Here is a 14,000-nt window from a genome sequence, read left to right as displayed (position 1 = left end):
CCGGTGAGGCGGGGAGCTCTGTGAGGTTAGACTGCACTCCCACAGCACTGTGTGACCCAGCTTGCAAGAGCACAGAAGTGCAGGGAGTGCTCAGAGTATAAGAGTGGAAATTCAACAATGGAGAGAGAGACAGACAAATGCAATACTAGTTGAGAAGTTAGAACTGAAGTGAGTTGGTTTCTCTGTGCTGAATTTCTGTTAATGAAACCATGGCATGTCCTCTAAAAATCACACTGTAGTTGTGTTCCTACATGTTTGTAACTACCTCTAAACCAAAGGGATGGTTCTGTCACCTTATACAGTATATGTTCATGTCCTCCTACATCTGATCCAGAGCTCTCCTCTGTCCCAGCCTGCCTTCTATCAGAGTCAAAGGGATGAAGTTGTGTTTTGTGTCAGTATTCGGAGCATCAGCTCTCCATCTCTTCAACACCAGATTTTACAGACAGAACTACACAGACTGACCTTTTAACTAGGACAAAGCTTCACGTCTCCTTGAGTCGTGTCCTGATCACTGCCCTAATGTCTGCTTTGATCGACTAAGATAACTAGGATTCATTGCAGCAGTTTGTTACAATTGTATGTTCAAAACTGTCTTTGTATGAAAACACAGCACCTCTGCCTGGATATTCAGGACTACTACTGTTAGCACGGTATACATTTCTCTCTGGGGTATGAAGAACCGAAAAAGAGACCAACCGACTTTCAGCTGGATGTGAACCAGAAAGCGATGCTCTGCTCAACAGACATTTTGCCAGAGGAAAACTGTTATCCAACCAAAGTCTTTAGGGAAGAATTCACACAATGGCAAGCCAGCTAAGAGCTTCAGTGTTGCAGCAACAATAGATCAGAGCAAAAGAGTCATAAATCAATGCTCTCCACAGAGTCACAGTAATCAGCTGGGGGTCTGGTCTGATGGAAACCATTTGGATGGAGTCACCAGGAATAGACAAAGAAGCTATTTATTCAGGGCAGACCAACAGCAGAGGACACTAGATCTCCAAAAGTTATTAGCATCAAGGTAAGAGTATCACTGAGTGTCTGCAACTTTACGGTAAATTATCCACTTCTTGAGATCAAAGGAGAGAGTGCAGTGTTAATTTGGTGTCAAATTTACAAAATCAATACAGATCTTTGCTGAGCTGTATCCTGATGCTAGCTGGATGGAAAGTCAAGCAGCACACTTTCACTTTCTATTAAATCTTACAGTAACTGGAGTGACCTCGGCTCTGATGTAAAGAACACATTAGTCAGTGTTCAGGTATCTGACAACTGGATTTGTTAATTTTGTTTTGTTTGAGGATAAATCATTCTGACTTTGGCAACCTCCTGACCTTTTAATCCAGCAAATGTACTCCTTTTTTCTTGGGAAATGTGAAGTGTGAACAAGCGTTGTGCTCTGCTGGTGCTCTGTCTCTGTCCATGGTGCTGACTCTCGTGTACCTCAACAATCTTCCCTTTGCTGACCTCCAGTGGCTTCTCCTCTCACCATGCTGCAGGTGGACTCCTGGACATGGTGACATCACAGTTGGGTTTGGTTACAAATTCAACACATATAAATGCTGATTAAACCCAACCACACCTTGGTAATGGTGGGTTCTAGTCAGAGGTCAAACGTGCTTGAAATATTCATTAGAGGTACCGTCAACGTACATATTTTCTTCTTTTTGCTTCGTCTTTACCCCAACACTATTTACTGCCTGCCTCTTTTTGTCTGTGGTATGTATTTTCATAAGAGTAATGCACGCATTCCCAGCATGCTTCATGTGAATATCTCTCTTGGCTTCATGCCACTCCCATATTATTACATATTTTTTCCTCTGAATGATCTCATATATTTCCTCACAGTATATCAGACCCCCCTTCTCCTTCAATATATTGAGTCTTTCACATATCCAAATGTTTACTGGAGAACAGAAACATTTCAAGCTGCAAATAAATGATGACAAAATATATATCAAGACAGTTAGATGTAAGCAGCTTCAGACCAGAGACGTTGTCAGAACCGGAGAAAAAAACTGGGACATTTTTCGTTCTTATCATATGGCCTACATGTCAACATTTGTATTATTCTAGCATTTTGCGAAGATATTATTGAATCTAGGTAATGTGAAATCATTTTCTACCACCTGGCAATGCATAATTAATTACTCATTACAGTCATATGTGGGAAGCTTTGCATATTTATGCATATTGTTGCATCATTAAAACAGCATTCTGCTTACATGTCAGTCTTTATCTTAATGGATCGTGATGTATTAGTACTATGATATGGTCCTACGGTGTTTATTGCAGTCTTGTTAGTGTGTATGCAGAACAAATGTACATGTTACATTTACATGATACCGTGAGCCACACCATCGTGCTTACCCGACTCCAGGATATCGGTATCGAAGGTACTGCACTCAGGTGGCTCCAGTACCTCTCCGACAGATCCCACTTCATCTCCCTCAACAACCACTCCTCTGCCACAGCTTCAGTCACCCAAGGTGTTCCCCAAGGTTCAGTACTCGGCCCCCTTCTCTTCATCATCTACATCCTCCCCCTTGGTCAGATTCTCCGCCAATACAACCTGGACTTTCACTGTTATGCTGACGACGCACAGATTTACCTCAGCACCAAATCCCCCCACAACCCCCCCCCTCACCCACATCGAATCCTGTCTGACAGCAATAAAATCCTGGATGGACAACTTCCTCAAACTCAACAGCAATAAAACTGAACTCCTCCTCATCGGCTCCAAATCCACCCTCAGCACAACCCCCAACCTGACAGTCACCATTGATGGCACCCCTGTTTCCCCCTCCACCCAGGCACGCAACCATGGCGTTATATTTGACCCCACCCTCTCCCTCGAGCCCCACATCCGTCAAGTTGTAAAAACCTCATTTTTCCACCGCCGCAATATTGCCAAACTCCGTCCCTCTCTCACCCGCCCCGCAGCTGAGCGACTAATTTACGCCTTCATCTCCTCCCGCCTTGACTACTGCAACTCACTCCTCTATGGCATCAACACTAGATCCCTCAATAGACTCCAGCGTGTCCAGAATGCAGCCGCCAGACTCCTCACCCACACCAAATCATGACATCACATCACGCCGGTCCTCAAAGAACTCCACTGGCTCCCTGTTTCACACCGCATCCATTACAAACTCCTGGTCCTCACTTTCAAATCCCTCCATCTGCCCCCCCCTACCTCACTGACCTCCTCATCCTCTACCAACCACCCCGGTCCCTCAGATCCACCTCAGCCGGTTTGCTATAGAAATCAAATGTATTATTATTATTATTATTACTATTATTATTATGTAATCCACCTCACTGATTCATTTTGCAGTTTGACTTAGCCTAAATGTAGTGTGACTGTTTTCTGCTTTTAATGTTTTAAGTTTGAAATAAATATATATGACAAAGTTAAATATCCTTAACAACATATGTTAGTACATTTATAATGGTTAAATAACGAATATGTATTTGTAGATGTGATGTTGTTCTATTTTGTGAGTTGTGTAATTGTTGGCCAGCAAACACGTGTTGCTTGTTAACTTCCGTTCCCCTCTTCTACACTGGCCTTCCTGTGCAGCAGTAATCGCAGTGAAAGGCAGGAAGGGTGAGAGCATCGATGTGAGAAATCATGGTTGTGGGGCTGAATGAAATGTTTCGGATTTGTTCAGATTTGCTGTCCGTGCTGAACCATGAAGAGCTGCTTCAGTGGAAACACACTGACCACAAAGAGAGGACACACACACTTTCTGTGTGTGAGTGAGTCGGTAGGGGTCGCTACTCTCCGTGTTAAGCAGCAGAAGCAGCAGGGACACAGTCTCCAGCTCGTGAGTTCTTCAGCAGCGTTCACACTGCTTTGATTTCTTCCACCGCTCGGATTCATCCGCAGCGCTTCCTCTTCTGGAAATTACCCGCTGGATACGCAGTTTAGTCGGGCAGAGCGCGGAACTTTTGCACCTGGAGGAATCATGCTTTACTTCTGGATACACACCGTTTGGATCCCCGGCATCGCTTTCCTCTTTGGATTTCAAGGCAAGGGATCTCTTCATTATTTTTTCATTTCATAAATTCCACTAGAAAACACCGGAGTTGAGAGGGAAATTGCCGTGGATGTTTATTGTTCGTGTGACTGTCCGCCGCTGACTCGAGTTGTTGAGGTATATGAAGTGACTTCCCTTCATGAAAACACCTGACAGGAGGGGGGGAAGTCCTCGTGATTAAGCCTGTGACCTGAGCTGACAGCTGTGTTCATGTACAGTAGCAGAATGTGACACAGAGAAGAGAGTAGCTGAAAACAGTCTGATGGTACAGCTGACAGCTTCAGGAGAGAGTCTCTTCTCAGCACAGCAGCAGAGAAGTGCACACACAGGTGGAGGCTGCCAACTCCACTGCTGGGGTGATCATTAGTATGCTGCCCTCTCTGATGAAAGTAATGTGCGTGCAGTTTAGAGGCACATGTGATAAGAACATGTTTTCTTTCTCTTCATTTTCCAAAAAGGGAATCAGTATCCTAATATTGGTTCAAAGCTCAGGTTACTATCTACACATATCTTACTTTTTCACTTTGATCCCTGATGTATGGATCGTTGAGTGGATTTGTCAGTCTTGACGTGTGTGTGTGTGTGTGTGTGTGTGTGTGTGTGTGTGTGTGTGTGTGTGTGTGTGTGTGTGTGTGTGTGTGTGTGTGTGTGTGTGTGTGTGTGTGTGTGTGTGTGTGTGTGTGTGTGTGTGTGTGTGTGTGTGTGTGTGTGTGTGTGTGTGTGTGTGTGTGTGTGTGTCAAGCTGTGGTGGCAAACCACACATTGCAAGCAGTGAAGATATCGTTCTGCTATCTTCCCTGCTTGCAACAGGGAAGATAGCAGAACGACGACATAGGGATGAGAAGCATAAGTCTTCTCTCTGTGTACTTTTGTAATTAAATGTCAGCAGCAAGTAATGATCTTCAAGTACAGCAAATATAAAATTAATGATTTGGCAATGAAGTAGTGGAAGAAACAACACATTGATCCATGAGCTATACTCAAGTTAACTTCATGATGAAATCAGTTTAGTGAGAAAACACTATCAGGTCTTGATCTCCTTGGGAACCACAAAGTTCCTCCATCTATCTAGATACAGGTGACATGAAATCACTGTGATCATTTGATAAGTGATGTCGCCTCTTTTGGGTACTGAGTTTGCTTGTGTGGCCGTACATGTTGACGTTGTCCGTTTTTAAATATTAGAAGCACATTTTGATATCATTTTGTTTTGTGGTCAAAGTAACTTTCTCACTCAGTACAATACATTATCCATACATGCTAAGAGATGGAACACAACACTGGATGAAATATCTATTGTTCCCATTCCCCTCACTATAAACCCTTCCACTGTGAGTTGTTACAGTATTTACACTCTCTAACTTTCCTCTCATTAGTTCACACATACAGTAAATGTCCGTATCCCACTTCCCTGTAGACTCTTATCACTTTCTTACCACCAATCCTACCTCAATGAATGACTCTTGAGATATTAAGCGTTCTTTTTTCTTTCTTTCTATCTCCACTGGAATCATTTCCCCATACAGTAGCTGCCTGCAGATGAGTGACAGTAAAATCATTAAGCTGTGGCTGATACATTGTTTCCTCTGAGGGGAGCAGTGGTGTCCCTCTCACTGCAGAGCTTCTTTGAAAATGTCGTCTGCTCACACTTCAGTTGATCCAATGAGAAGGAGAGAATTACAGATGAGAAAAAAAGCACTTATATAATTTGTCAGACTTACTGAGTTTGCCTTCCTGTTAAAGTTTATAATTAGTTCAGCTACTTCTTTTTGTAAAACCAAGCACCTATCTTTTAACAGTTTCAATCATACTGTTCCACCTGCCAACTCCCTCAAACAAGGCCAGCTCTGCCAAAGTGGAAAAAAAGCATGTCTTACCTTTTATGAAGATAAATGTAAGTGGATGTCTGCTACTTCATTGTAATTCATGCACTTTCTTACATGAGTTTGATCGGCATGAATATGCAATGGGAAAAATTGAGGAGCGATGTTGGTGACATTCGGTCACAATGTGCTTCACTGATTTTGTCATGTTTTGGTGATTCAGTCTTGATAGATTGGGAATATCTGATGATTATAAACATTCAGAAAACTTCATCCGTTTTCAAAGCTGAGCGCTCTGTCTCTCTAGCTGGTTTTTGGATTAACTGTTGGTTTGTAATACGTTGTTTGCTTGTGTCCGCAAATATCCAATAAATATGAGACTGTATCGCAGGATTACAGGATTAAAGCTTTTTGCTTGGTTTTAGTGTCCATCCATTAAATACATCCACACATCTTTTCTATTAATCCTTCATTCAAACAGGCAATCATGTTGAAGAAAACACCTCTGATACTCTCACGCTGATGGATTCACGTTTCAATTCATTTCTTGGGATGAAGACCCTGTCTATTATTTGGCTTATTAATGGATTTACATGTCACAAAAGAGTCCTGGGGTCTTAAGCCATCAATGTATTTCCAGTCTGTGCATCTGTTATTTAATACATGGCCCGGTAATAACTGGGGGTCTGCTCATTCAATGATGTCTATCAGTCAATGATGGAGCTGTGGCATTACGTTTAGAGTAATTCATATAAATATGTACATGATTGTAAAAAGGCTCGTGTGAAAATTGCTGCAAATTCAGCCAGACAGCAAATGGCCAGTGGATCAGAGTCAGTCCAGAGTCAGAGGAGCTCCACTAGAACTGACACACAGAACTATATTTCAGTCTCTGTGGAAAACAGAGTCGGATGTCTACCAATACATCAGCAGAACTACCAGAGACAGCTAATGGTGTACTCTGAGGAGGAGAGGAGGAAGGAACACATGGTTGAGTCAGGCTGTTTGTCAGTGGAGGATTGAAAGGATTGAAAGTTTGTATTTGTGCATGTGTATGAGCATGCCTAGTCTATGTTGTGTGTGTGCTTAAAGAGCAACTTGCAGGTTAGACACACCAGTGAATAAATGTGTAGGAAAATGATGAATACACTAGATTTTCTAAAAAATATACAGAAATATACACAATATACAGAAATATACACGACAGTGACATCTGGCGTCGTTTTTGTAAGACATTTTTACTTCCGCATAAAAAAAGCCTCTGCACGTGACCTCCCGTGTGTGATGTAACATGGGGGAGAGCGGCCGGTCTAATGTATGAATAAACATGAATCACAATAAAAAATATCTGCACAAACACAAGCTCACCATGATTAAAAATTGTGAAATGCAATGTAAAATTACCGAAAAGATACCAGCTCACTAAATCACAACCGCTCAAACCAACTACAAACTACTACCGCGGATTGGGCAGAGAACGAGTCCGAGAAAGTTGTTCCCCCATGAGACGTAATATGACGCGTTTGACGTTAAAAAGTATTTTAGTAGTTTTTAGTAGCAGAGCTCAAAACGGCTTCTTTCCCTCTGAATTCCTGCCCTTATGTCTTGTAAAACATATCAAATCCTGCATTTACTTTTTTAATTGTAATTTTCAGGCAAGGTTAAGCATAAATGTAGTAAAAACAAATCTGCAAGTTGCTCTTTAAGTTAAACAATGTACTTTTTAGCCCTCTTGTATCCACTATGCGGGTTCCATCAGCCCAGATTGATGCTGTCAAGCAGCTCAATGATGCCTGTCTGATCGAACAGCAGCCTCCATGCTGAGGAACAGACAGATTCGTCGACACACGTACACATCGATTTTAATAGTTCATCAAAATAGGAATAGATTGAAACTTAAATCTAGTCTTTGTAATCTCAGATCCAATTTAGATTTAGTACCTAGAGTTAGTGCTGCTATACTCTCATTGGAAAAAGACTTGGCAACATTGCTTCTTCTTTTATTGTTTGGATACTTTGTTGAATCTACTATACCAGGGCTTCTCAAACTCCGGACCGAACTGCAAATCAATCCGGACCGAACCCTGTGTCCCATTATAATTTTTGTTTTTAAATGTTTTGATTCTGATATAAATTAAAGAGGACCTATTATGCTATATTGGAAACATATATTGTAGGGCCATACCTATACAAAACCTGTCTGTGAAGTCTTTTGCTTAAAATACCAAACAGATCCCCCATTGTAGCCATTTATCTGTAAGATAAACGTGGATTTTGGGTCCTTAGCTTGAAAAAATAAAAAAGAGGAGGCAGAGCTAATGCCTGATCAGAATTCTACCGGAGATAAAGTTACATTCTGCCGTGATAAAACACCATCCTGTTCTAAACCACATCAAAGATTATCTCTGAAACAGTATGGAGCTCAAATGCTTTTTCTCTTGCGGGTTTATTACAAGGTGAGTTCCTTTTTTTATTTCCTGCTTTTTAAATACATGTGCTCTACACAGTAGGCTACAGGTTAGCTCTGAGTGTTAGCGAGGCTTGCTAATGTAAACAAAGACGAGATTACGTCCAAAACACGTCAGGCATTGTTTCTGATAGCAACTCTCTGTGGGTCCGCCGCCGATTTGACGTCAGATCGGCGGCAAATCTGTATCCGCTCATTGTACACCCGTTTTTAAAAGATTTGGGTACAGAGAAAAAGAGAGAGGTTTTTATTTTCCGACGCTGCGTGAGTTCCCCGACGCACCGGGACTTTACTGGCATTGATCCGGACCATTGACCTTGTATAAAATTCACAAGTGGACCTTTAACAAAAAAGTTTGAGTACCCCTGTACTATACTCTTGATAGCTTCTGAAGATTACCAACACTTCGATCAAACCAATGAATCATACTCCTGTGAATTTAAAGTCATCCTTTTCAATGTTATAACTATTAGTTGAGAAACATTTCTTCCTAAGGTGAGCTTGGTAGGATTTCTGAACACTGTTTAATGTTGCTGTTTCAATGGTTTTCACAGTTTATGTTTAGTATTTCCCTGTAGATATATTTGTGTAAGGGAAAAGTCAGACTTGTGTTGAGTGTGTGTGTGTCTTCTCCAAATTCACTCATACTTTATTTCTCTGCAACAAACTGTTACATTTCAGTTACATTATGTAGTATTTAATGTGTTGGCACACACATCAACACTCTGTCATGTACATACAATATTAAATACGGACTGAGGGGACAAGTTGTGCGTTTACTCATTAAGTCTGCTTAGTTATCTCAATGGGCTCTCTTACTGCAGGCAGCGCATACAGAGAGTTTTGTTGCACTGTGTGGGAGTCAAAGTGTGTAGATGCATGTGTTTGATGTTACTATCAATCAATGTGTTTGTAAATCGTACATACACTTTTATGAAGCAACCTCTCCCTTGGATATACTGCACATACTCACAATTCAAATAAATTATATCACTTGACAATGAAATAAAATAAAGACCTTGTATTGTCAGCTGTTACTATATTTATTTGACCATGTAATGTCATTCTTTTCAGTGTGATCTGAAGTCACTCTACTTGCCACTAATTGCTCTTGTGTCTTCCTGCAAAGGGGAACTGAGCTTCCTGTCAGTCAGTCATAGCTGAACTTTACTCTGGGTCAATGTCCTCTGCCCCCACTTGTCAGTTTTATCCGACTAAAACATGGTACAGTATAAGAACTCCGGCATATAAACAATGTTACATATGTTAAACAAAGTATACTTCTCCTCATAAATGCAGACTGACATTGTACAGTTTTATGTGGTGTTGAAAGGCATTATAGGATATACACTTCTGATGAATCTACACAGTCCTGTGGAATGCATTTAGATTATAAATCCTGTCCATTGGAAAAAGTATGAAGGCCTAAGGCCGGGGTATTCAACTAGATTAGGAAGGGGGCCACAATTGTAAAATGTCTTGAAGGCGAGGGCCACAAGACTGACAATGAAAATGAACAAATGCCATTGTTATTGTACAACCAACCATGCAATAATAAATTATCATTATTATTATTATTGATATTGTTATTATTATTGTAGTAGTAGTAAAATAGGCAACCGAAATAGTAATGTAGGCTACTGTGGCAGATTTGTGGTCTGCTGCGGAATATAAGGAGGGAGAGCGAGACGCAGTCGGGTAAACGGATATTTATTTCACACAAGGTTCCCGAGGTGGCTAAAACAGAACAATCCCTCAACGGGCAAATGATAACTGGCAGGGGTCTGGATTCTCGTCCTGGCGTAACGTTCGTCTTTCCGTCTGTCCGCCAGTCTCCTACTGAGAGAACAAAAACACACGTGGTTAAATACCACCGCATTCCTATCATTCTAATCCACTTGACAGCTACGTCAATCCCAGGCAATTAGCCGCTCCGCCCCCTGCTTTACAACCTGCCGCTAAACCACGCCCGCCCCCCCATACCACAGCTACTTTATTCTAATGAATCCATATAGATTTGTGTATTATAACACCAAAATGCTGGGTGGCAACACATCCCAGAAAACAATGCTAGGCCTAGGATAGCAAATGCGATCAGTAAGAGGCAGAGGAGGCCTAGAAGTCAGAGATTAACAAAGATGCAAGCATAGGCAGCGTCCCATCATTACAAAATAAATGAAAATAGAAGCTACCTGACAAATCAGTGTGAGAAGTTGCATTTCCGAGCCATAGCCAGTTTGCTGAATTCAGGTCGGTGCGAGGTCAGAGCAAGCTGCATGCACTGGTTGAAATGTTCATCCGTGAGTCGATTGCGATGTTGATTCTTTATCAAGTTCATTGTCGAAAATCCGGACTCGCATATGTAAGTAGATCCAAACATGGTTAACAGGTAGATAGCAAGTCTCCGGCAGTGATGAAACTGATGAGTAGAATGAGCCCAAAACTCGCACAGTCCCTCTTCTCCGAATTTTGCTTTCAGCACATCAGAGCTCTGAATTTGCACCAACTCCAGCTGGAATGCAGCCTCGTCAATACCGGGCATCACGGCTTTCGCCTCGGCTGGACAGGACCCGGAAACATCGACCGCAAATGGATTGCGCACAAATAAAAGAACCTGTTTTGGAATCTTGAAGTCGTTGAATCGCTCTGTGAAGTTTTCAGCCAAGCTTTTCAAAAGTCCCTTCATTCCAGCCATTGCTGCGCTGCTCACGGGGACGTTGCGTAGTGTTGGGAAGTGGATCTTCCTCCCCATTACGTCAGGTAGAAAGAGGTCCAGGTTCACCCGAAACGCACTAACCTTCTCAATGATCTCAGCCACACTTGACCCTCCCCCCTGTAGCTGCAGGTTGAGTGTGTTTAGGTGGCCCATGATGTCGCACAAAAAGGCAATCTGTGCAATGAAATCCGGCTTTTGCATGCGTGCAAGTAGGTCTTTAGCTTTGCTTGATTTCTGGCTTGAGAGGAATTCACTCACCTCCTTTCGCAGTGCAAAGAAACGTTCGAAAATACGTCCTCGGCTCAACCAGCGGACATCGTTATGTTGCAATAGGTCTGAGTATGCGGCTTCCTGCTCTTGAAGCAGCATTTTGAACAGTCGGTGCTGCAGACCTGACGTCGAGCGAATATGATTCACAATTTTTACGACAGTCTCCATTGTTTCTTTCAACTCCCCTGACAATTTCGCACACAGAACTGATTGATGTATGATGCAATGCAGTGTGTTCACTGTGGGATGCTCTGCACATAAGCGAGATGCAAAGCCCCTTTCTTTCCCAATCATGGACGGGCAGCCATCGGTAACGAGAAGGTTGATCTTACCTAGATCCAAACCTTTCTCTTCAAAAAAACTCCAAACTGCAGCGAAAATCACTTCACCTGTAGTGCTGGTTGTCAGTGGTAAAAGGCATAACAACTCCTCTTTAAAAACGTCACCATCGAAGTACCTCACAAACAGCGAGAGCTGTGCCGTATCTGTTGCATCGGTCGATTCATCGACAGCGAGTGACATGTACTCTGTCGATTTGAGATCGGCAATTAATGCTGAAAAACAGTCCTCAAACAGTACCTCTACTCTTCGACTTCCCGATATGTCAGAGAGCGGTACTTGCTTCAAACGGTTCATTATATACTCCTTGTTTTTATCTCCTGCAAAAAGTTCATCCACCATCTCAAGAGTACACTCCTTCACAACTTCAGCGTCAGTGAATGGCTTTCTCTTTTTGGCTAAAGCGAACATCACTCGTAGGGAAGCAGCAGTGGCCTTTTCCTGGGCTGTAGAAGCAGTTGTAAGAATAGTGGTTGATGCAGTGTAAGAAGATTTAAGTATTTCTATTTTACCACGTCTAGCTGTGCTACCAGGCGGGTAAGCAGCATTGAAGTTAGCAGCATGCTTGGTCTCATAGTGGCGCCTCACATTAGCAACCTTGCAGACTGAAACAGTTATTTGACATATTAAACATAAAGGTCTAGGATTGGCGTGCGATGGTAAAATAAATACAAAATCATCAGTCCATTTGGGGTTGAAGTGTCGGTTTTCACCGTCAATTTTCCGCCGTTTCTCTCCGCTCATTTTGGATCAGTAACGAGAGTAACGAGATTGACACGATATCGCGATAATTACACGCTGATCAGTCCAATGCAAGATTGCCTTTTAAGAGCTATTGAAGGAGAAATAATTTGGACTCATTTAATTCGGATAACATAATAGCGAACATATATTTACATTTATTTAAATGATTATAAAAATAAATTCTGTAATTAGAATTTTTTTTTAATATTGGAATATGGAGTGCGTTCCAGGGGCCACGAGAAAGCTCCCCGCGGGCCGGATTTGGCCCGCGGGCCGCCAGTTGAATATCCCTGGCCTAAGGGATGTCTAAAATGCATGATCTGTTTGGTATTTTGAGCAAAACTCATCACAGACATGTCATATCTGAGACCCATAATATATGCCTAAAGAAAGCATAATGGGAGACCTTTAAATCCGATTCACACATCAGCTCAGTTGGGACCAGCAGCCTCAGAGAAATGACCTCTTCTTTATAAACTGTGTGGCTTTGCAGTATCACACTAAGAGCCTTGTTTGTTCCTTTTTTTAAATACACACATTTTCCAACCATTTCATTTGAGTTGCATGAGCTCTATAATTTGTGCTGCCATGCGTAACGACTGTTTTAGCTTTGTAATGTTCATGTTTAATAAATTGGCTGTGCCCTCCATGATAACCAGTGTGCCTTTGCATGACATCTGCAGTAATAGCTGCTTAGCTGCTATTGACAGTATTCTTAATTAATTCATCTTTAGTCATAATTGCTAAAGATTAGTGCATAGCTCCAATTTAATAATTGATTCTCACTTCATCTTATTTCCTGTGGTAAATCATGTGTCTGCCTGGAATCACATGGAAGTGACAGTCACTAAAGGAGTCTGAATATTACTGTGTAAAGTAAAGGTTAGTGAAGTTATAGTTAGCTTCTTAGAGCTTCATATTTACAGGAAAGCTGTTTCTCCTCATTATCCACTGAAGAATGACACCCCATCATGACAAAAGCACAATTGTTTTGCAAACTACAGTATAATATGTCCTGCCATGGGTTGAACATAAACAGTCATTGGGTTTATTTATGGTTTATTCTTTGTTTCTGGTTTTAGCACTATGTGTATTACTTGTAAAGCAACATTAATGACATTACCATCAGGGCACAATGTCATTTTAATAAAAAAAAACTGTCAGTGTCCAAGAGGTTTATCCGGTGTAATTTCCCTCCCCATTGATGTCAGTGATGTGTGATTTGCCGTGTTGAGGTAATGAAATGTGAGAAAATAAGTGTTTATGAATTGAGCCACATCGTCTCTGCAAATCTGCTGTGTCATGATTTTATAAAGAGGTGCTAAATGAGAAAGCAATGACAAGTTGTTTTCACATGAAATGCAACCATGAATCAAGCAGAGATGAGTTACACTTACACATTTTGCTGTTATACTTGTGAGAAGAAAGATTTCTGTACAAAATCAATTTCTCTCTGTCTTCTGAGAGGTGAAATATATCATACTGTCTATGTTGCAGTCAATAGTGTATTATGCTCAGTGAATGATACAGTAAATACTTTGTGGCAAACTTGATTGAAATCAGATAAGCACATACAACATCTCAAAGGAGAATCTTTA

At 41.6% G+C, this 14,000-nt stretch overlaps 1 protein-coding gene across 2 annotated transcripts in view; it reads left to right on the top strand.

The window, feature by feature from the left end:
• lsamp (limbic system associated membrane protein) overlaps nucleotides 1-14,000 on the top strand; it is a 678,342-nt gene that overhangs the window by 305,764 nt on the left and 358,578 nt on the right. The window contains exon 1 of one of the 2 annotated variants that reach the window (XM_079674360.1): nucleotides 3,832-4,035. The exons of the other annotated variant lie outside the window; for it this stretch is intronic. Within the exon in view, the coding sequence (XP_079530486.1) occupies nucleotides 3,972-4,035 (64 nt within the window). The 5' untranslated portion in view covers nucleotides 3,832-3,971. Of the gene's footprint in view, nucleotides 1-3,831; nucleotides 4,036-14,000 lie in introns of those variants that run through there. 2 annotated transcript variants of the gene reach the window in all.

The sequence above is a fragment of the Notothenia rossii genome, assembly GCF_949606895.1.
Source record: "Notothenia rossii genome assembly, chromosome: 4".
In the NCBI taxonomy this organism is placed as follows: domain Eukaryota; kingdom Metazoa; phylum Chordata; class Actinopteri; order Perciformes; family Nototheniidae; genus Notothenia; species Notothenia rossii.
The sequence above is the reverse complement of the archived record's forward strand: the minus strand, read 5'-3'. Positions and strand labels throughout refer to the sequence as shown.